The 23,020-nt window shown below is 51.7% G+C and overlaps 1 protein-coding gene across 5 annotated transcripts in view; it reads left to right on the forward strand.

The window, feature by feature from the left end:
* Nucleotides 1–23,020, forward strand: part of ZC3H18 (zinc finger CCCH-type containing 18) — a 45,389-nt gene that overhangs the window by 19,429 nt on the left and 2,940 nt on the right. For 3 of the 5 annotated variants that reach the window (XM_071440840.1, XM_071440839.1, XM_071440842.1), the window contains 8 exons: nucleotides 12,038–12,268; nucleotides 12,888–13,013; nucleotides 14,361–14,462; nucleotides 16,623–16,766; nucleotides 17,660–17,812; nucleotides 19,802–19,956; nucleotides 20,471–20,667; nucleotides 21,893–21,989. In XM_071440840.1, the coding sequence (XP_071296941.1) occupies nucleotides 12,038–12,268; nucleotides 12,888–13,013; nucleotides 14,361–14,462; nucleotides 16,623–16,766; nucleotides 17,660–17,812; nucleotides 19,802–19,956; nucleotides 20,471–20,667; nucleotides 21,893–21,989 (1,205 nt within the window). The remainder of the gene's footprint in view (nucleotides 1–12,037; nucleotides 12,269–12,887; nucleotides 13,014–14,360; nucleotides 14,463–16,622; nucleotides 16,767–17,659; nucleotides 17,813–19,801; nucleotides 19,957–20,470; nucleotides 20,668–21,892; nucleotides 21,990–23,020) is intronic. The other 2 variants (XM_071440843.1, XM_071440841.1) reach the window with 1 other exon arrangement.

A 23,020-nucleotide genomic window follows, 5' to 3' on the forward strand; every position in this document is an offset into this window, starting at 1 on the left:
TCCTTTTGAAAGCAGGATAATTAAGATATTTTCAATCATCTTAATGGCACAAAGCTGTGTCAAGTAACATTTAGGGTGGATATTAGCAAAAGCTTCTTCACTCAGAGCACACTTGGGCACTGGGACAGGTTCTCGTTGGAAGTGGTCACAGCACCAAACCTGACACAGTTCAAGAAGCATCTGGGCAGTGTTGTTGTGACTGATCCCGGTGTGTGGAACTGCTGAGGACAGTTGTAGTTAATGAGCCTTGTGGCCACTAAGTGGAGCTAAAACACCGGTGACAATGAGTGCATAACCTGACCCTGCAAGCAGGAGTGTCCTTTGGTGTGGAGATGGTCGGCTCCTCCCTCTTTCCTTCAGGCTGGAGAGGTTTTGGGAGGATGAGGGACTCCTCCTGCAGATTGGTTCCCTGGGAGCCCTGTGGTGACTCCCTTTGAGGCCTTGAGAAATGTCTGTCACAAGAACCAGGGCTGCTTTGGGAGTTTGTGGATAGCAAAAGTGTCTGGAGATGTAAGTACAACTCGAAAAAGGAAAGGAATTGTCCTTGCAATGAGTCTCTGCTCAGTGGAATGGCAGCATGAGGTCAGGTTTGTTTCCTCTGACCACCCATTTGTGGAAATCCTGGTTGTGACCTGTATGAAAGAGAAAATGGAAGCAGACAGACTGAAAGTGCAGCAGTGTGATTCCTGTTTTGTTCCTATGTCAATGATTTACCTACCCTGCCTTCCCAGCCTCCTCTGCCTGAGGCACATTTGTAAAGCACTGGATAAATATCCCAGTGGAATGGAAGCTCTGATGTCACAGCCTCATTGGGTTCAGAATCATGGAAAAGTATCACATTTTTTGCAGAGGGACATCTTGGAGCAGCCTGGTCTAGTGGAAGCTCCCTACCCTTGGCAGGGGGGTGAAATGAGATGAGCTTTAATATACTCCTCAACCCCACCCATTCCATGATTTGGGATCTCCAGGAAAACTGCTGAACAGTTTCTTGGGAAGAGTGGCAGACAGAGACTCCCAGAGTGTGGAGCAGCCTGGGAATGCCCAGGCGTGTGTGGGGCACAGAGAAGTGCAGAGAAGCTGTTTGCCAAGATTCACTGGAGCTTTTCCTGCTGCCTGGTGTCTGTGCTGTTCCTCTGCACTGGAGGAAGGTGTGAAACACGATGGGCATGAGGAAGAGTTGGATCAATGAAGAGCAGGGTGGGGAATGCCAGGAATGAGGCTCCACGTGGAATCAGGTGGTTTCAGGTGGGAGTAGGGCTTAGTCCTGAATCCAACCCAGAATTTTTATCTGCATTGCTGAAAGGGTAGCTGGTTTTTGTCCCTCTTTCCCAAGAGGAAGTGACAGTTTCAGAACGGTCTGGAGGAGCAGCAGCAGCTGCAGAGCAGTTATAGGAACACCATAATTACACGTTCCGTTTAATTATAATCTTCACTTAACAACCACGATTTGTGCACCTTAATTACCACGTTGCCCCAGTGGTTTGTGCTCTCCTTGGCTTGGTGATGGGACAGATCTTGTCCAGACCCATGTGATGGAGATGATGTCAATGAAAGTGATGTCACCTGCTTGGCAGCTCAAGGTCACGAGTCAGTGACAGTCAGTGTGACCCAAGGATGAGCCTGCTGGCTGCTCCTTCCCCTGGCACTCCTGGAGTCCTGGGGCAGGGCTCTCTGGAGAGAGTTTGGGCTGCCAGTGCTGCTCAAAGGGTGCTGGGTAGGAGCAGTGGCTGTGCTCACCAATCTTGGACCCCTCTCATTCCATGAAAGCGCATGAGAGCCCAGAGATGGGATGGACAGCATGCAGGGGATTCACATTCCCTGCTTCCCTCTGGCACAAGGGAGCTGGGGATGCCTCTTGTGTCTCCAAAACAGGCTCCTTGAGATGAGTCTTGGTCATTCAAAAATAGTTTCTGATGCACCTCTTTGCTTTTTTTGTTTTAAGTCTGCTACAGAGAGGGACTTTTCAAAGGGCATGGAGTGACAGGGCAAGAGGGAATGGCCTTAAGTTCAAGGGAATGCAGAGTTAGATGGGATATTGGCAAGGGATTCTTCCCTGTGAGGGTGGTGAGCCCCTGGCACAGGTTGCCCACATTGGAAGGGACCCTAAAGCCCATCCCATCCCCTGCCATGGCATTTCAGTTCCCATGGTGGACATCCCTGCCAACATGACCCCATCCCACAGCTCTGCAGGTGTCTGGTGGAGAAAGCAAACCTGCAGAAAGAGGTTTTGAAGAAGCTTTTTAACAAGTGAAAGCATGATTCCAGCTTGTCCCTTGGAGGCCACGTCCCTCAGCTGTCCCTTGGCGCTTGCCCAGCGGTCCCCGTCACGCTCGTGCTGTCACCTGGCTCTGGCCTGTGTCCCACGTCACTTTGTGACCAGCTCCCAACTTCCTCGTGGCAGTGCAGTGGCTCGAGCCGTGTCACCTTTCCTCCACATTGCTCCGTGCCAGCTCCAGAGGGGCAGCTCTGGGCATCCTGGGACGGAGCAGCTCCCGAGCCCGTTGGACGTGTCACACCTGGGATTGCTGCGCGCTTCCTGGCAAGCAGGATGCAGGGCAGTGCCACAGCACACACCTGGGGCTCTGCTGCCTCTATTTATAGACTCTGGGCTTTCCCTAATTGCTGGATCCCAGCTTTTGGCAGGTCCAGCCTCTCTGAGCTGGCTCACACCACGGCTGCCCGTTAACATTCCTGCCACTCGCAGGGCCCACGCGGCCCTGGCGCTGGTGAGCCGGGAGAGCTCCTCCTCAGGAATGGGAGAGCTCCTCCTCAGAGATGAGAGAGCTCCTCCAGAGATAGTGGAGAGCTCCTCCAGAGGGCTGGGAGAACTTCACAGAGATGGGAGAGCTCCTCCACGGGGCTGGGAGAGCTCCTCCACAGAGATTAGAAAGCTCCTCCACAGAGATTGGAAAGCTCCTCCACAGAACTTGGAGAATTCCTCCACAGGGCTTGAAGACCTCCTCCACAGGGCTCAGAGAACTCCTCCTCAGAGGTTGTGCAAGCAGCACTGAGCTTTGCCCAAGGCAGAGCTGAGGGTGTCTGTAATTCCAGGTCCATGTCAGTCGCTCTGTCGGTGTAGGGGCTCCCACAGGAGCTGGAGGAAGGAACAAACCAGGACCTACAGAATCAAGGGATGAGAGAACCCAAACAGCAAACAGCCAGGAATACAGGAGCAAATTGCCTTTCCATTCTGCTGAAAGCAGGAAGGTTTAACCTGATCTCTAAACAACAGAGGAGTTTAAGGCTGAAAATGTGGAGAAGCCAAAATTGTTCCCAGCATTGCTGGATGATGGAGCTGAGCAGGAATAGAATTTAACAAAGATTTAAACCCTGATGCATTCAGGGACAAGTGTTTCTCCTTGAACCTGTGGAAAGAAGAGGCTGCAGTGTTTGGGCTCCAGTGGGATTGTCACAGGTGGATTGGCCTTTTTTGAAGGAATTCACAAAATTGTCTTCTAGTACCTGTAGGAGCTGCTAAAAAGAGAGAGAGGAACTTTGAACAAGACAAGGGGAGATGGATTCAAACTGGCAGAGAGGAGGTTTAGGTTGGATTGTGGGAAGAAATTCTTCCCTATGAGGGTGGGCAGGCCCTGGCACAGGTTGCCAGAGAAGCTGTGGCTGCTCCTGGATCCCTGAACTGTTCAAGGCCAGGTTGGAGCACCCTGGGCTCGTGGAAGGTGTCCCTGCCCATGGCAGGGGGCTGAATGAGATGAAATTTAAGATGCATTCCAAACCAAACCATTCCATGATTCTGTGAACGTTCAGTTGCTGTTTTAAGCTTTGGGTTGGATTTTTTTTCCCAAGCTGAAGATGAGCACTCCAAGAAGTTTAAACTCTGAGATTGCACTGCTGGTAAAACTGTTCCTCCCCCTCCTCCTCCTCCTCCCTCCTCAGGCATCGAACACTCAGACAAGCCAGGACACTTTATGATCAATTAGAGGGATAACTTGGCTGTCTGTCCTCCTGCTCCCATCTCCAGAACGAGTTCTGATGCCCCAGGCTGGGGCTGATTTTTGCTGAGTGCAAAATTCCTTCTTTTTCTCTCCGTCTTGCCAGTGGAGCTCCCTGTTGTGCAAAGCCTTGCAGGGATAAAGAAGTGACATGAAATATGTCCTCTGAAGAAACTTAGAGCAGTGCAAGATGTTCTGACCCTTAGCTGGGGGCAGAGGCTCTACACACTGAAATAATTTGCTTTAATCCTTTCTGTTGTTGCCATAGGCCTTTATCCCACCAGCATCTGAGGGAATCTGTTCCAGGAGCTCGTGAAGCAACCCAGTGTTGTGGGGCCTGTTGGTGGTTGTATTCCCAAAGCACTGAGGGACGTTCAGGAGATCATTCCCAAGGGGTGCAGCACCTGCACTGATGTCCCTGTGACAGGGACAACACCAGGGAATGGCTGGAGCTCTGTCAGGAGAGGTTTAGGTTGGATATTAGGAAAAGGTGCTGGGCACTGCCCAGGCTCCCCAGGGAATGGGCACAGCCCCGAGGCTGCCAGAGCTCCAGGAGAGGTTGGACAGCACTGCCAGGGTGGGGTTGTTTGGGGGGTCTGTGCAGGGCCAGGATCTGGACCCACCAGAGAGAGAAGGAACTTCAATTTTGCTGCCCCCTCAGCTGGGGTGCACTTGGTGTTGTTGATCAAGCAGGGAGGAAGAAGGTCCATGAGATGGACATTGGTTTCTTTCCCACCTGGATTTCCTCTCCAAGGAATGCTGGGGGCTCTGGTGAGGAGCAGCATGGTACAATGAACCTTGCAGTGAGATGTTGTCATCTCCAGTCTTGGACTTTGTCCTGCTGTCTGACCTAAAAACCTTTCCCCTGAAGACCAGACAAGCTTCAAGCTGTGCCTGGAGAGGCTCAGGTTGGACATCAGGAGGAATTTCTTTATGGAAAAAATGACTGGGCACTGGAATGGGCTGCCCTGGGAGATGGTGGAGTCCCCGTCCCTGGAGGTGTCCAGGCAGGGACAGGGTGGGGAACAGGGGAACAGTTACAGGCTGGACTTGATGACCTTGGAGCTCTTTTCCAGCCTCAGTGACTCTGGGATTCTCATGGTGTGGAGCCCAAATTCCATGGAACACCAGTGGCAGGTAGGATGAGGAGAAGGAGGGGGCTCTTGTCCTCAGAGATGTTCCCAGGAGGTGACAGCAGCTCTGAAGGTGCCAGGAAGGGGCAGTGGCTGACACACCATCCTGTCATTATCACACACACCACACTTTTTTTTTTGGAAGGAAGCTCCCTCCATCAGGACTAAAACCTATTAATGGAGAGCACTTAGGCATCCATTAAAAACCAAAATAACCCTGTGAGGGGGGACTCAGACAACTGACAGCAAAGTCAGGAAGGACAAATCCTAAATCCTCCTAAAACCTTTCCAGCAAGGAGCGCTGAGCTTTTCCCAAGGTGTCACCTGGAGCGTGAGGTGCTGCAGATGCCAGGACAGAAGGTGACAAGGTGACGTGATCCCAGGCCGTGCTCACCCTTGTGTTGTTTTCTCAGGCTGCCTCAAGTTGACTTTGTTAATCTGTGAGCACCTTAATGAGCAGGATAAGCCAGGCTCTGGAATCAATGCTGGTTATCCAGGGCCTGCAAGTCAGAAAGTGTTGGAATGAGCTTGATTAGATAAAGGAGTGGCAAAAAGAAGGGAATGCAAATGGAGTGATTCATGGTGGTGTGTGCACCACAAAGCAACTGAACTCGTTTTTTTTGGAAGAATCTCTAATTCTGAGTGTTCCTGGGTCGTTGTTGTCTTTCCTGAGAGCTTCTGGTAGTCTCCCAGTGCTGCCAGCTGGATTTGTTCCCTGGTTTTTGGGTGTAGAAGCTCTGAATGAAAGTAGCTGTCAGTTTTGGGGGGCTTAGTGATGATGTCTCATCCTGCTGCCTAAAGGTGGGAGGATGGTGGGTTTGGGATCCTTAGTTTTCCCTGTGGAAATCTTTAATTCCTACAAGAAATCCTTCATTGGTTGCCATTTGTCTGCCCCAGGAGGGGGAGCAGGCTGGGCAGACAGCTGTGGGCTCCTCCTGGTTTTGGAGTTGGGCATTGGTAAAAGCCTGGAATGCCCTGATTTAGTCTTGGATCCATGAAAATTGAGTGAAGAGGGGAACCCAGCCTCCATGCAGGGGCAGGGATTTGCTCTGCAGGTGTCTGCACCTCCCTGGGCAGCTTCCAGCAGTGCAGGGGATTAAGGGAAACAAATGACCCCAGGCTGTTGAGTTTCCCAGGCTGAGATGGGTTTTACCTGCTCCAGCTGGAGCTGGACCTCTGCTCCTGCACACTCCAGGTGTTCCAGGGCTGCTCAGAGGAGGAATTCCCTTCTTTTCACATACAGAACACATCCCTTGCCCCCACCAAGCTTCTCTGGAATCTCAATGCAGTGCCCTGCATGGAAGCTGTGCTGTGATAAACACGATAACAACTTGTTTACATCCCCGTTTTTCATGGTGCAGCTGCCACCCCGAGCCATGGAACCTGCTTAGACAGCTCTGCTTTCATTTCTGCTCCCAGGACTTGGGGGAAGTTGGTGATAAGAACAGCTCTGCTCTGGAGCCAGGCTGGGAGAGCTGGGGGTGTTCAGCTTGGAGAAGGGAAGGGCTCCAGGGAGAGCTCAGAGCCCCTAAAGGGCTCCAGGAGAGCTGGAGAGGGACTGGGGACAAGGCATGGAGGGACAGGACACAGGGAATGGCCCCCACTGCTGGATTAGATGGGATATTGGAAAGGAATTCTTCCCTTTGAGGATGGAGGGTGCCCAGAGCAGCTGTGGCTGCCCCTGGATCCCTGGAGGTCCCCAGGCCAGGTTGGATGGGGTTTGGAGCACCCTGGGACAGTGGAAGGTGTCCCTGCACAGGGACTGGATGAGTTTTAATGTCCCTTCCCACCCAAACCATTTTGTGATTCCATGATGATAAAGTCTGTGCATCAAACCAAGCTTTCCAAGTTCTCCACAAAAAAATTCCTGCTGCCTGGAATTTCTCTTGGTCCTTGAGCTGCTGCCTCCACTTCCCCAGCAGCAGCAGAAGAGTTTAATTACCCTAAATCGAGATGGAGAGCAGTGAGTGGCTCAGATATGGATCTCAAGGAATGTGATTTTCTGTGCCATTTCAGAGATGGAGTTACAGGGAGATCCCCCAGCCTGGATTTTAGTGGAACAAGGGAATTCCAGGGCAGGATCAGTGGCACATTCCAGGCAGGATCCTGCCTCCTGCTCATGGAGAGGAGGCTCTCCAGGTCAAATGCTCAGCCCTCAGGGGAGATGCCATCTCAGATAGCTTTATCTCCCTGCTGGGATGATTTCATCCTGAGGTTCAGATTGTATCTCCACTCTTTAATTTCCAAGCCTCTCCCTATCAGGCTTTGAAGAAATCCTTCCTTTTTTTTTTTTTTTCCTTTTTTTTTTGACTGATAATTCAGCCTCAGATGAAAACAGCTTGAGAAAAGCATTTTCCTTGCTAATATTCCACCAAGACCAATGGGCAGCAGCTCCAAGGCCCAGCATTCCCTGTCCTGGACACACAGGTGGCTTCCCAGAGCTGTTGTCCCTCTCCATTACTCCAAGACAGGAAGAGTTCCTGCGTGCTTGCACTCTGCTGGAATTTATTTTGCAGCACTTACAGGTCCCTCCACAGCTGCCTTGGCACATGGCTCCAGTCATTCCTCGAGTCCACTTCCTCTGGAAAATTCCACTGCAGGAAAAGCGGCGCCGGCGCTGCTGACGCAATCGCGGCTTTCCTGCAGGAGCACAGGGGCTGGGAAATCATCCCTGCACTTTCCTCCTCTGGAGAAAAGGGAGCTGGAAGAGCAGCCCCAAGCCAGGCTGACGTCACTGCTGCCCAGGGGTGATGAGGTTTTGGTTCCCTGGGCCAGGATGGGGAAGGACAGGAAGCCTTTCCCCTGCACGCTCATTTTTCCCTCCAAGATTAGAAATGCTTCGGCAGCATTTGCATAATGCATGAGCACAACTTCAGCTGGGCAGCTCATTTTTTCCCCCCTCTCCAAAGTTTTGTTGGGCTCAGTGACGTTCAGCTGGGTTTTTTTGGGAGGCAGGTTTATTTGGGAGCTGGCTGAGCCATGCTGGGGTGCTGCCAGCTGGAGCTGCCTCTGCTCCTCCTCTCTCTCCCTGCCAAAGCCACGCTCAGCTTCACTTCTCCTCCTGATTGCTGTCATTACATTCCAGCCAAATGGGCATCAGCGTGTTCCTTCTGGAAAAGAAAACTTTTAGTTGTTTTAAGGGTAAAATTGCCTTTGGAAGCTGCTGCCCGAGTGATTCTTGAGGATCTGGATGGAAATTCAGGTGCTTTTGGTCATTCTTGTCTTGTCTTTTCCTCCCCCTAATTAATTTTTTTAAAACCTTGTGGAAGAGACTTAGAAGTTAATTCTGAAATATTTCAGTTGTCTCCTAAAACTTGGAATTTGGTGAAAAAGATTGGGATGAGCAGGAGAGTTCTTTGCCACTCTCTGCTGAAGTGGGTGAGGTTTGCCAGCAGCCTGGGGAGCTGTGTGAGGGTGAGGATGAGCTCCTGAGCTGATCCCAGGCTCACCAGCCCTGGAATTCTTCCCTCCTTCCCTCCCTTTCACCATGGCAGCTTGATCTCACTGAGGCAGCAGCAAACCACTCTTATTTTTTAATTTCTTGAATTCAGAAGCTTGGAGCTCCACCAAGCACGGGATCCAGCACAACATCACCTGGCTGTGGGAGTGAAAGTGAGGAGACATCCTCCCTTCCTCACCTCCCAGCCATGGCACCTGGCCAGGCTGCCACTGGGGTGTTCTCTAGGGACCTTCTCCTGCTCACTTTCCATTCTGCCTCCTGAATTCCACTGGAGGAGATGAATCCAGCAGCACCAGCTCCCAGCTTTAGGTTGAACGAGTTTCTTTGGTGATGCCACCATTTGGAAGCTCTGAGGAAAGGCTTTGAAATTGTCCTGACAGGAGCAGCACCTTCCTCATCTGTAGCATTTAGTGCTGAGTCAAAAAGCCAAGCACACCCCAAAAGGAGACTTTCTGTTGTGGTTTTCCTGGGGAAAAACCTTTCCTCCAGAAAGTGACTTCATCCAGAGGGAATTGCATCAAACCAGGTAATAGGTGCAGGTAAATGAGATTTGCTTTCAGAGTCATCCCTGCTCCCAGCTGGCACCCAAGCTCTGGAGCTGTTCCAGCTCCCAGGATGGGCTGTTGGATGTGAGTTTGAGGTGGTTTTAAGGGACAATAAATCCTAGAGGATGCTTTTCTTTCTGAGAACTGGTTCAGGAGGGAGTTGAGCCTGGAGAGGTGAGAGCATTTGTTAGTTCATGGACTCATGGAATACCCTGCAATGGAAGGGACACACAGGGATCTTCAGCCAGTGCCTGGCCCTGCCCAGGACATCCCAAAACCCAATCCTGAGCATTGTCCTGGAGCTCTGGCAGCCTCAGGGCAGTGCCCAGCACCCTCTGGGGGAAGCACCTTTCCTAATATCCAACCTAAACTTCCCTGACAGAGCTGTTGCTTTCCAGATTTGTCATTCTGGAGAAGCTTCTCCGGAGTTTTTGTCCTGGATAAAGCAGGATGTGTCCCCTACATCTCCCAGAGCTCACAGACTGCAATCCCCTGGGAAGGGACACTGGATCAGGATGTTGGGCATTTTCCATGAGCATTCTCACGTGGTTTTCTCTCCTCCTTTCCTTGCTCTTTATCCTGCCAGGTGTGGAGGCTTTTCCCACTCTTCCTTTCCTTCTTTCTCTGCACTTGGTTGATTTGAGGATATTCCAGAGGTGAAACTGGCAATTCCAAATGGGTTTGTAAACATCTGCTGGAAGGAGCCCTGGAGCCCAGCTTGGACTATTGGATGTTAGCAGGTTATAACATATTCCAAGTGCTGGTGCTCCTCCAAGGTGAAATACTCAGGGAATTGTGGCTGTAACTGGGAAAACCTGACCAGAGCACTGCAGGTCCCCTGTGCTGAGTTCAACAGGGTGTGTTGGAGCAGTGCTGGGAGAGGGGAAGGATGGAATGGGGCTGCTGGGGAGTAAAGCTGAGCCATGGCCCTGCCTGGGACTCCCTCCCTGGGCACTCTGTGCGGGATGGAGGATCCAATTCTCTTCTCCTGGAGCTGGAGTGAGATTGCTGGGAGGGATGAACATGAAAGGAGGGGTTTTCCTCTGAATACTCCAAGGGAGTTGTGGGACAAAGAGTAAAATTGCTTTTACATCAGCAGAGATAAGGAAAGAGTCAGATGTTGGATTTTTAGGTCAGCACATCCCAGTCCTGGGCTGGGGATGAGGAAACTCTGCCAGAAAGGAGGAGATGAAACTTCTGTGAGGTGTGAAGTCTTCAAAGGACAGGCTCCTGACCAAGAGCTTTCATTATCCTGGCGTTTGTTGAAGTGTGCCTGGAATTATTAGAAAACCTGGAGGTGGCTTTTTTATCTCAAAAAGGTCGAGGAAGCTGTGTGGGGAGTGGTTGCTTCAGTGGTGTGAGTAATGGGGTGGTACTGGCTGAACCCAGCAGGGAAGGGGCCTTTCCTCCCCCAAATTCCCTGGGAACTCACAGCTTTGAGGAAAGGAATAAATGCATCATTGTCCTGCTAATTTGGTGAGTGCAAGAGGCTTCAGAAGCTTTAATCCCTCACAAACTCTGCCTGAAACCCCAGGGAGAAGGGTAGAAGCAGGTAATTGAGGAGTTGAGTGCAGGTTAGAGAGAGGGCAAGGAAAAATTCCAGGTTAAATCACCCAGAGATAAGAGAGGTAATAAAGTCTCAGCCTCAAGAAACTCATCCTGGAGTACTTAAGGAAGTGTCTGGTGCAGGTGCTGAAAAGTTGGCCCTGAATTATTATCAGAGGGTTGGAGAGGAGAAAGGAAACCTGGAGAACCAAAAAAGGAGAAATGAAAGTAGAGCCCTAAAAAGGGAAGGGAGGAGGTGGAGAGTGAGGCCTGGCTGGGCACCTCATTTGGTGGTGTTTGAATAATCCAGGGATAAACCAGCCTGGTTTATGGCCAGGGTGAGGGAACTGTTCCCTTTGGAAGGGGGAAAGGAGGTCACTGGCTCTTGTTGTGACAGCCCCAGGGGTGTCCAGGGGATGGGAACATCAGAGGGATCCAGGCTGGGTGCTGGCTGGCCTTGCTCCAGCTCTGGGCTGCTCCAGGCAGGACCAGGTTCCCCATTGCCTTCCCTCTTGCTCGTGTCCAGCCCTTGGAGGCCAAGAGCTGGGCCTGGAGTCAGCCAGGAGGTCACGGAGTGCTCAGTGGGACACAGGAGTTCCCAGAAGGGCTTTACAGAGCGCCTTTGTCAGTGGTTCACAAACTGAGAGCTCTTCCACCCCTTTACCACCCCAAAATGCTGCTGGAATCCCACAGGGGAGATCAGGAGCTGTAGGCAATTGGTCTAAGGCATGAATTTGGGGATTTTTCCATGGCCATTTAGGTTTATTTATACATTTTATTATAATATATGAGTATTAATTAATAATTAATATATCATTTATTATTATATTATAATAGTGCCGATATACATATTGATAATATATTAATATGGTATCTTAATATTATTATATAATATATTAATATGTTATTACTATTATATTATAGTCTAGTATATGATAGTATATTATGGTATATTTTATTATAGTATGTTATATTAATTATAAATATATATGTATATATTTATATTATATACTTATATAATTATAGATATTATATACTTATATATACCATATATATTATACTTATATATAGTATATAATTATATACTATAATTATTGTACAGTTATATTATATTATAGTATGTTACAGTATAGTATGTTATTAAGTTATGTTATATTGTTATACTATAGTATAATAGTACATTATAGTATATTTTATTAATTTTAATTATTATACAGTTATATTATAGTATAGTATAGTGTATTATAGAGTGTTATAGTATAGTATGTTATTATATTACATATTATAATATATTATGTTATGTTATGTTACATTATATTATTTATAATCATTATTCTACTATTACACAATACCATGTCTGCCTATTGTCCCCTGTCCCTGTTCCCCTCCCTTTCTAACCCCCAGCCCAGCTGCTGACGTGTCCCTGTTCCGCAGCCGGCAGCCCGAGGTCCCCAAGAAGGACAAGGAGTCCCTGGCGCTGGGCACTGCCCCGTCCAAGCGTGCAGACGAGTGGAAGGACCCGTGGCGCCGGTCCAAGTCCCCCAAGAAGAAGCTGGGAGTGTCCGTGTCCCCCAGCCGCGCCCGCCGGCGCCGCCGCGCCTCGGCCTCCTCTGCCTCTGCCTCGGGCTCCTCCAGGTGAGCCGGGGCTGGGACTGCGTGCTGGGCACCTGCTGGGCTGCCCTGGGCTGTGGGTGCTGGGCTCTGGGCTGTGTGCTGTGGGTGCTGGGCTGTGTGCTGTGGGTGCTGGGCTCTGGGCTGTGTGCTGTGGGTGCTGGGCTCTGGGCTGTGTGCTGTGGGTGCTGGGCTCTGGGCTGTGTGCTATGGGTGCTGGGCTGTGTGCTGTGGGTGCTGGGCTCTGGGCAGTGTGCTGTGGGTGCTGAGCTCTGGGCAGTGTGCTATGGGTGCTGGGCTCTGGGCTGTGTGCTGTGGGTGCTGAGCTCTGGCCTGTGTGCTATGGGTGCTGGGCTGTGTGCTGTGGGTGCTGGGCTGTGTGCTGTGGGTGCTGAGCTCTCTGCACTGAGCACTGACAGTTCCCCAAGGAGCAGGCTGGTGGGATTTGGAGCAGAACATCTTTGGAAACAAAACCTTGGGGGCTTCTCAGGAAGCTCTGAATTTTAATATTTCTTTTCAGGAAGCTCTGAATTGTAATATTTCTTCTCAGGAAGCTCTGACTTGTAATATTTCTCTTGCAGGAAGCTCTGAATTGTAATATTTCTCTTGCAGGAAGCTCTGAATTGTAATATTTCTCTTGCAGGTCCTCTTCTCGCTCATCCACCTACTCGGGGTCCGGCTCCTCCCGCTCGCGCTCCAGGTCCTCCTCCTACAGCTCCTACTCCAGTCGCTCCTCCAGGCACAGCTCTTTCTCAGGCAGCAGGTCCAGGTAGTGCTCCTGGGACTGGGAACCAGTGGTGGGATGCTTTCCAGATGCTTCCTGACAGTTCCTTTTTGCTCTGTTAAGATGAGCCACTCCAAGGCCTTGCTGAGCGAGGGCGGCTGTGGTTGTTGGCTGAGGGAGATCTGTCAGCCACCCCCTCCTCTCCCCAGTGCTCCCACCCACAGGTGCAGTGCTGTTGTGGCTGGGCTCTTTCCCATGCCTGTGGTGGATCAACATTCCCATCATTTGCATTTTCTGATTGGAAGAAGTTCAGCAGCATCTCTGTTCTGTGGAGCTGGGATTTCTATTTCAAGAGGCAAATCCCGTTTCTTTATTAAAGCAGTTGTGTCTTGTGATAGTCCTGACACTTCAAAGTAGCAATCCAGTGTCCCATGCTGATTAAGATTTATTCCTCTGCTACTTCCTTGCCCCTGCAGACAGTTTCCCAAGTCTGGAATATCCATAGTAGGAGAACTGGCTCCTCAGATAGGAGCTGAAGCCACACAGGTGCCCAGAGCAGGTCCCACAGGTGATGGCACAACACACTCTGTCACTTCTGGGACTGCTTTCTCCTAGGAAAAGCTCAGCTGGGAGTTGATTCCACCTGGGAAGCAGAATGAGCTTCCCCATCCATCCATGCTCCAGGCAGGACAGTGCCAGTGTGGGTGACACCCTTGGCTGCCTCTCCCTGCGGTGACAGAGTGAGCAACACCCTGTGCCCAGCTGTCCCCAGAGGAGCTGTCACACAGGACTCAGGCTGCTGAGGCACTGGGGTGCAACCAAGGCACTTCCAGTCTTGGCACTGGGGTGAATCACCCCAAGAGCAGCACGTGGTGTGTGCTCAGGGGCTCAGGAAACAGCTCCTGCCCTTGATTGTCACCTTTGGGATGCTCCACTTAATGCTTTTTCTTGGGTTCCAGAAATTACAGATCAGGTTTAGGGGAATTTTTTGTCTTTCTCTCAAGTTTCTTTTGGTTTTTTTTGCTGTTTAAAGGATGAACTGCTCTAGGAATTACAGGACAAAAAGTGATGAACATACAACTGAAAATCCTGGTTATTTTCTTATGTAATCTCCCTGAGGAGAGAATAGAGAGGATGGAGACAGCCTCAGGTATTGCTGTGGAATACCTGCACTGCCTCTCTTCTAGCTGATCTTATTTTTCCTTCTGTTTCCTACTTTCCCACTGTCTGGTGACAGGAGTTAAGTTTTGATGCACAGAGTCCAAATATAAAGCCAGGAGAAGCTCAGGAAGGTTCCTGGAGAGGGGGCAGTGGTGGCTGAATGCCCTGAGAGCCAGGAACAGCTCCTGCAGTCCCAGAGCCTGAGCTGAGTGATGTCTCCTTCCTTTCCAGGTCAAGGTCCTTCTCATCTTCTCCCTCTCCTTCTCCAACACCATCTCCTCACAAGCCACTGGCCAAGGCTAAAGGGGAATTATTGCCACCTCCTGGGAAAGGGTAAGCACCCAAATTCCTCTGGGTGAGAGTCCAGACAAGCCCTTCTGCTCTTGAGGGGCCTTAAGGAAGGAATGCAGGATTAGATGGAATATTGGGGAGGAATTGTTGCTGTCAGAGTGGGGAGGCCCTGGATCCCTGGAAGTGTCCAAGGCTGGATGGGACTTGGAGCAGCCTGGGCTAGTGGAAGGTGTCCCATGGCAGGGAGTGGAATGGGATCTTTGAGGTCCCTTCCCATCCAAACCAGATCTTAAAACTCTTTGAGTTTGAGAAAGAAATAAAAGATGTAAAATACAGCCTTTATTGAAGAGTTTTTAGCTTGGCAAATTTAATAAAATAATAACACTTATACTTATTAAATCCAAGTTAAACTGTACAAGTATCTTTAAATATCCTTACCTATGTAGAAGTGTTTAAACACTTGCTTTACTGCTGGAACATTCTCTGTGTGCAGATATATTTGTATAATCTAAATGTACATAATAGGAGCTATAAAAAAGTTTAAATTCCTTCCTCTTCTGTGGCTTTGGTTAATCCACAGCCTCAGAATAAAGAAATGGTTCAACCTCATCAACTTTTCACACAGGAGACAGATGAAAACAGGGCTGGAGCTCTCTGCAGCTGGGTTTGGCACCTTCTGGCAGCCCTGCTGCTCTTTTAAATTCCTGAAATTGCTATTTCACAAACGCTGCAGTGGCAAATTACGGGGACGTTGGAGGGTGACACAACACCGTAGTGATGTCACCTCTTCCCAGCTGACCTGCAAATAAATGACACCATGGGAATCCCCCTGAATTCTCCGGAATTTAGGACAATCCCCTTTGCCACAATTCTTGTCCCTTGTTATCCTGCCTTTTGGGGTTTTTCCCCCTCCACTTGGGGCTCAGCCCTCCCAGGCCCTCTGCTCCCTCCCAGTGCTCCTGGCAGTGCTGGTTTGGTGACACCAGGGCAGCCTGTCCCAGCACAGGGATTATTGTCACTGGCTCACCAAGTGCCATGGGCTTAGTCCTGTGTTCTGAGGGGATAAATGCAGATACTGAGCACAGCAGGAGGAGGAATTGCCAGTGTGTGAGTGCAGGCAGCACCTCCTCCCCAGTTAATGGATGTGGAATCAGTGCTGGGATGCTCCAGGGCCTGAGGGGGCTGTGGGCAAGGGATGGAGGGACAGGACACAGGGAATGGCTTCCCACTGCCAGAGGGCAGGGATGGGTGGGATATCAGGGAGAAATCCTTCCCTGGCAGGGTGGGCAGGCCCTGGCACAGGTGCCCAGAGCAGCTGTGGCTGCCCCTGGATCCCTGGCAGTGCCCAAGGCCAGGCTGGACATTGGGGTTTGGAGCAGCCTGGGACAGTGGAAGGTGTCCTACCCATGGCAGGGGGTGGAATATGATCTTAAAGGTGTTTCCAGCCCAGAGCATTCCAGGATCATACTTGGAGCAGTGTCCAGCTGCCAGAGCAGAGGTTGGAGTGCTCTGAGCCCTGAGGAGCCAGAGCCATTCCCATCTCCTGCACTCGGTGGTGGGTAACACTTTGGTGGTGCTCCCATCAGTTTTCCCCAGGGAACAGAAGCCAAGGGACAGATCCAGGCACACACAGGCTGTTTTGCACCCTCCTGATCTGTGTGCTGGAGTTAAAAAGAGAATTTTTGCATTAACTGTGCACATTTCATTCCGAAGCCTGACTGGCAGATTTTTAGCAGGTGTAAGTGTCTGGGATAAAAATGATGGAATTAAATGGATGAGAAACAACATTTCCACCCAGTCTGCTTCAGGAGTTAATTTACAAGTCAAATATCTCCAGAATTGGCTGTTGTACAGTAATTTGTCTCTGAAAAGATGAATTGATTGAGCATATGGGGAACAAATCCCTTTAGGGAAATCCATGGTGTTTGTGTTTTGGTGAAGCAGCCAAGTGTTTGTAGCTTTAGGAATCACATCAGGGCCAGGTTGGATGGGGTTTGGAGTAAACTGGGATAGTGGAAGGTGTCCCATGAAATAGAGTGGAGTGGGATGATTTTTAAGGTCCCTTCCAGCCCAAACTATTCCAGGATTCTGTAATCTCTAAAATATTAAACAACAACAAACCAGAGCACATAATTTCTGAGGACATCAGTGCTCTGTGCCCACTCCCTGGGATCACACATCTGAAAATTGTCATTTTTCCAGGGAGAAATCTGTGAAGAAACTCACTGCCCTCCCAGTCCCTCAGCCACTCACAAAAATTACAGCAGCAGCCCCGGAGGCAGCCAAGGCAGGGGATAATCGGGAAGCCAGGAGGAAGGAACGTCAGACAAGGACTCCACCCAGGAGGTGAGAGATAGAGGGGGTGGAGTGAGCCTTGATCTCATGGCAGATCCAGCAAATCCCAGCTTTCTGTCTCCTGGGAGATCCAGCAAATCCCAGAGTGCCACTGCTCAGGGAGAAATCCATCTCTGGGGCAGGGGGAGAAGGGGAAGAGAGCTGGGCTGGGATGGTCCTGATTTACCTTGAGTGGCTCCTGCCCGTGGAGGCTGGGGGGAGGATGGAGTGGGTGGAATACAGGAAATGTGGCAAAATCAGGGTGGGAGTGGGGAAAAAGGCATTTTTGAGAGCTGCTGCTTGTGGAGGTGGCAGAGTGGGGAAAAAGGAAGGTGGGGTGTCACAGAGATGTGACATGATGGAGGGTCAGCAGCTGACCCACACTGACCACAAGGATATCCCCACCACACAACATCATTCCCAGGGATATCCCCACCACACAACATCATTCCCAGGATTGTTCCCCACCACACAACATCATTCCCAGGGATATCCCCACCACACAACATCATTCCCAGGATTGTTCCCCACCACACAACATCACTCCCAGGGATATCCCCACCACACAACATCATTCCCAGGGATATCCCCACCACACAACATCATTCCCAGGGATATCCCCACCACACAACATCATTCCCAGGATTGTTCCCCACCACACAACATCATTCCCAGGATTATCCCCACCACACAACATCATTCCCAGGGATATTCCCACCACACAACATCATTCCCAGCACACAGACTGGGAGAAGTGGTGCAAGGGGCCGATGGCCCCTCAGGGAGGGCTGGGTGTCAGTCAGGGGGTGCTGAGCAAATCTCTGCTTTTCTCTTGGGGTTTTCCTCCCCTCTCTGCCTTTGCCATTACAATTCTCATGGTGGGAGGGGGGTTTGCTGCCTTGCAGGAGGACCATCAGTGGCAGCATCAGTGGCAGTGCCAGCAGCTACAGCGGCTCCAGCTCCCGATCGAGGTCCTTGTCCCGGTCTCTCTCCAGATCTCATTCCAGATCATCCTCTGCCTCAGTCTCCCACTCTCCCTCTGGCTCAAGGAAATCCAGGTACAGCCCTGAGCCTTTGTAACCTTTATTTAACAGCAGAGACTGTGGCTGTTGGTCACAGGTTTGGTTTCTTGCAGTTGGAGCTCTCTATAGCTCCAGCAGCACCAGCTGCGGGTGCCTGGGGGGTGGGAAAAGGTTGGGTTTGTGTCACAGATCCCAAGTCCTGAATTGTGGTGGGAATACAGTGTTGGAGAGGGCATGGAGTGATAGAACAAGATATAATGGCCTTAAACTGATAGAAGGGATATTTCAGTGGGATATTTGGGAAAAATGCTTCCCTGTGAGGCTGGGGAAGCACTGGCTCAGGGTGCCCAGAGAAGCTGTGGCTGCCCCATCCCTGCAAGTGTCCAAGGCCAATTTGGGCAGGACTTGGAGCAACCTGCTCTTTTGGGAGGTGTTGGGGTTGGAGCTGGGTGATCTTTAAGGTCCCTTGCAGCCCAAACCATTCCATGATTCCCTGATATTCCCCTTGTGGTTTATTCAAGGAAATAATCCTGTCATGTGTGTCCAAGTACCCATTTAAGCTAAATGGTGACCAGAACAACTCCTTCTGGCCAGGATGATCCCACATCCTAATTAAACTCCAAATGAACAGTTTCAGGCTATGGAGCTTGGCTCTCCTGAGCCTCTCCTACCTCTGGTTCCTGTCCTTAGGGGAGCTGCTTGGCCTGTCAAGAGAGGTAGGTCAGAAAATCCCTAAAAGGCCCAGCGAATGATATTTTCCCTTTACTGGCAAAGTCGCAGGTCCAGTTCCTTTTATGTTTAGCCCCAAGTGAACAGTTCCAAGTCTCTTGGTCTGTGGGATGTGTAAACAACAAACTCCTTCCAGCAAGGAAAAACAAACCACTCTCGAGTCATTCCTTTGGGTTTTTTCATCTCCTCACACAGAGGATTCCCTGAATCCTCACAGGCAGAGCCTTGAAACCCAACAGGAAAACAGCCAACTTCCCTGGCACACGGGTGTAAGAGTAGTCCTGTGGTGTAAAACCAGTGGCTGGAGCAGGATTTGGCTCTGAGCACTGCAAATTCCCATCAGTGAACTCTGTGGAACTCCGGGGTTCAACGTCCGCGTTATTTTACAGAAATCCCGCCTTGTTTACTCCGCGCTTGTCACGTTCATCAGCTCAGCCTGGGGTGTTGCAAGAGCTTCAGAGAGCACCAGGGCATGGATGGGAAATGGGAGCACACTGGGGCTGCCTGTGCTGCTCCTGTGGGAAGGGGGAAACGTGGCAGATGCACTGTGTGCCCACACCAGGCCAGCCTGGTGGCCTGGAGGAGTTCCTGGCTCATCCTGGCACGTTGGAACAACCCATGAGACCTCTCAGAACTCAGCTTCTGGTGCCAGGGGGCAGAGGCTGCAGAGGGTTGGTCTGTGCTGGAGCTGCCACAGTCCCTTCAGTCATCCCAATGCAGCTTCCAGGCAGGGAGCCTGGGCCTTGCTGGCAGAGCAGGGCGGTGTGGCTCGTGGAACAGGCTGGAGAGGCTGCCTGAATATTCATGGAGTGGGATGGTTTGGCTTGGAGAGGAGCTTAAAGCTCATCCAGTCCAACTCTCTGCCACCTTCCACTAGACTATATTGTTCCAACCCTGTCCAGCTTGGCTTAAACACTTCCTGGGATAGGCCCTGCTGGGAGATTTCCATCTTGGAGGTATCAGTCGTGACAGTGGATGTGTGCCAGCAGCAGAAACCCTGCCAGGGAACCCTTGCCCTGAGCTGTAACACTGACCTGGATGTGCCAGTGCACTCCCTGCTTTCACTCCCTGTTTTCCTGGGCAAACAGTGACCTGTTTACTCATTGCCTTAATCCTGGCTATAAATAATCATTACTTTCTAGGCCTGCACCCCACAGCTTTGAGATTTTTCATACCAGCAGCGTCCCAGGACACACGGCCTTTGTGCATCATTCCCTGCCGAGCTTCCCAACATCCAGGGAAATGCAGAAAGGCCTCGTTGCCTTCCTGGGTGTGCTGAGCTGTGGCTCTTGGCAGGTCCCTGAGCGTGAGCAGCGTCTCCTCCGTGTCCAGTGCCTCGTCCAGCAGCAGCTCCGTGCGCAGCGCCGACTCCGAGGACATGTACGCGGACCTGGCCAGCCCCGTGTCCTCGGCCAGCTCCCGCTCCCCCACCCCGGCCCAGCAGAAGAAAGGTACAGCTCCTGCTCTGCTGGGGATGCATCCCTCTGGGGAGGCTTTGGAGAGGAAGGGAGGAGCAGGGATCCTTCCCTGGGAATGCTGTGGGCTCGGGGAAAATCCTTGAGCAGAGGTCCTGTGGAGAGGGCAGGCTCCTGTGGAGCAAATTTGCATCCACATCCTTCCATCCCTGTGCCTCTGGTTGTCTCATCCCTTTTCCTGCCTGGCAGTTCTGCCTCTCCTTCACCCTTGGAAGGTGATGTAAATCTGGACAGCTCCAGTATCACTTTGCTCTTCCTCTGCTCCTTCCAGACCATGGCAGAGTCTGTGGCAAAAGCTTTTTGTTGTTTGTCTTTTCTGTTGCTCTCTGTGGAAATGCTGGTTTCCTGAATCCCTTAACCTCATGTCCATGAGCTGAGATAACTGCTGTGAGCTTTTTCCATCCCTGGAGCAGCATCCTCTTGTCCAAAAGGGGAGGCAGGCAACAGGAATCATTCCCAAGTCACCACCTGTGCTCTCTGCTTTCAACAGGAAAGTCAAAAAAGGAAGACAGTGCTAAAGAGGAGAAGAGGAAACGAGATGTGCCCGCTCAGCTCCTGAAATCAGCCAAGCCCACCCCGGGAAGCAAATCCCAGCAGCTGCCCCAGGGCCAGCAGCCCTCGGCCCCCCAGGCACAGCAGGGCAGCTTCAGCGGGCACAAGGAGATCAAACTGACGCTCCTGAACAAGGTGGGAATGAGTCCCTGGGGGCTGGAATTCCCTGCTGGGTTTTTACTGTTTAAGGCAGTTTTCAACCCAAGGCTTCCTCCTGTCTCCAACCTCTTTTCTTCCACTTGCTCCTGGAGCCATGTGTTGGATGTGCCACTTCCTGGGGGCCAGAGGGCATGGATCCTGCAGGAGGGAGGGGATGGATCCTGCAGGAGGGAGGGGATGGATCCTGGAGGAGAGAGGGGATGGATCCTGCAGGAGGGAGGGGATGGATCCCAGTGAGAGGGAGGGGGATGGATCCTGCAGGAGGGGATGGATCCCAGTGGGAGGAAGGGGATGGATCCCAGCTCCAGGCTCAGCACTGTTGGGATGAGCTCAGCCAGGAAGGTCTGGGGCTGGCTTGGAGGGCAGCACACAGAACCAGTCTGGCAGCACACACCCTGTGCTGGCTTCACTTTGGGGCTGTGTTGGCGGCTTCCCTGGGGCACATTCCTGCTGCAGCTTCCAGGCTCTTCCCCGCTTGCTCGAAGGTCCCGGGGCCTTTTCCCTGGGAGATGCTCTGGGAGCTCTTCCTGTGCCAGCCCAGAGCAGGCTGGGAACAGAGTGCAGGGGGAGAAGGTGCAGCCGAGCTCCTGGGGTGCCCCCCTGGCTGTTGCCCTCCCCTCTGATGCCAGTGCCCTGCTCAGAGCCCTGGGCACAGATCCCAGCCCATGTGGGGGAGTTGTTCCTCGTGGGGTTTGCTGCTGGGGCAGGGTGTTGGCCCCATCACGTGGGCAGGTTCCTGGTTTTGATATTTTGCTCTGCCAGCCCAAATTCCCCGGCGCAGTCTGAGGCTGCAGATTTCTCTACTTCCCTGTGCTCTGACGTGAGGAGACTTTATCAGAGGCAGGAAGCTGCTCCAGAGGGAGGGAGGAGTGTGCAGTGACACATGACAGCCTGGAAAAGGCACGGCTCCTCATGCCTCCCTCACATCTGCTATCCTTGGTGCTGCTGGGGAAAAAACCATCCCAAAAAGCTGCTGTTTTCCTGTTCCTGTTCTGAAATTATTACAGCCTTAATCCCAGCGCAGGGGGGTGTTGCTGTTGGCTCCTGGTGGTTGGGAATTAGGTGGATTCAGGGATGGCTGGGACTGGTGTGTGCAGAGTTTATTGGGAAAGGTGTTTGCAGGAGCCAGGGAATGGCTGTGCCTGTTTCCCTGTGCAGAGGGAAGTGGCTGCTCAGCTCCATTGTTTTAATTCCACTGCAGGCAGCTGACAAAGGAAGCAGGAAGAGATACGAGCCAGCAGACAAAGAGAGGCCGACCTCTCCTCCAGCCAAACGGGCCAACCTGTCACCTGACAGAGGTGAGGCATCCTCCAGCAGCTGGAAAGATCCACTGCAGTCATCCCAAAACCTCAGAGTGGGATTGCCACCAGATAAAGGGGGGCATTGACCATCCTGCTGCAAAAACACAGCAGAGCTGAGGCCCTGGGCAGGCCAGAGCCAGCCTGGCCACACTAACTCCACTGTAAATCCTGACCAAAAAACAGCCCCTTGGCTTTGAAGACTCTGAGTTCTCACCTCCACATCCACCCCACGGCCTCCTGCTCACTCTTGCTGGCCTTGGATGTGGCTGTGGAAATCAGGTTTAGGTTGGAAATTAGGAGATATTTTTTTTCCCAGAAAGGAACAGACTGTCAGGAGGAAGTCCCCATCCCTGGATGTGTTCCATAAATGTGTGGATGTGGCACTGGGGACAGGGTTAGTGGTGACCTTGGTGGTGCTGGGCTGAAGGTTGGGCTGGATGATCCTGAAAATCACTTCCAAATCCCAGCCACTCCAGGACTGTGAGTCACAGGAGTTTCCTTTGGTGCATCCCGGAGTTTTCCAGGGGGAGCTGTCCCTGCCAGCCAGGCTGGTGCTTCGAAAGGCTGGGCTGGAGAGAGGGAGGGAGAGAGGGATGCAATCAATCCCTGCCTGCATCAGCCAGCCTGGGACAGGAGCTGATTGCCCCACCTCTGGGTGACACAACCCGCTCTGCCCTGGATGTTTAGAAAGACCTGGGCTTTCCAAGGGTTCTCCTGGGCCTCAATCCTGCTCAGCAGCAGGAACAGCTCGGGAAAGAGAGCTGGCAGGCACAGACAGGGCCCTCGGTGCCACCCTGCAGCCTTGGCTGTGGCTGCCAAGAGGCGCAGGGGGTGGGGGGAGTTGGCAGCCAGAGGTGGCTGCGGGTGACGTCGGCGCTGCCACGTGATGTTGTTTTCCCTGGTGGCTCAGCTGTAGGTGGATCTTGTTGACTCTGGGTGCCAGCCAGCACAAGGTCTGTGTAATTACCTGCAACATTCACCTCCTGCAAGGGCAGCCTGCAAGGGACTGCCCCAGGTTGAAGTTCACT

Source organism: Agelaius tricolor, unplaced genomic scaffold (assembly GCF_023055355.1).
Source record: "Agelaius tricolor isolate 1412-34295 unplaced genomic scaffold, bAgeTri1.0.p SCAF_15, whole genome shotgun sequence".
NCBI lineage: Eukaryota > Metazoa > Chordata > Aves > Passeriformes > Icteridae > Agelaius > Agelaius tricolor.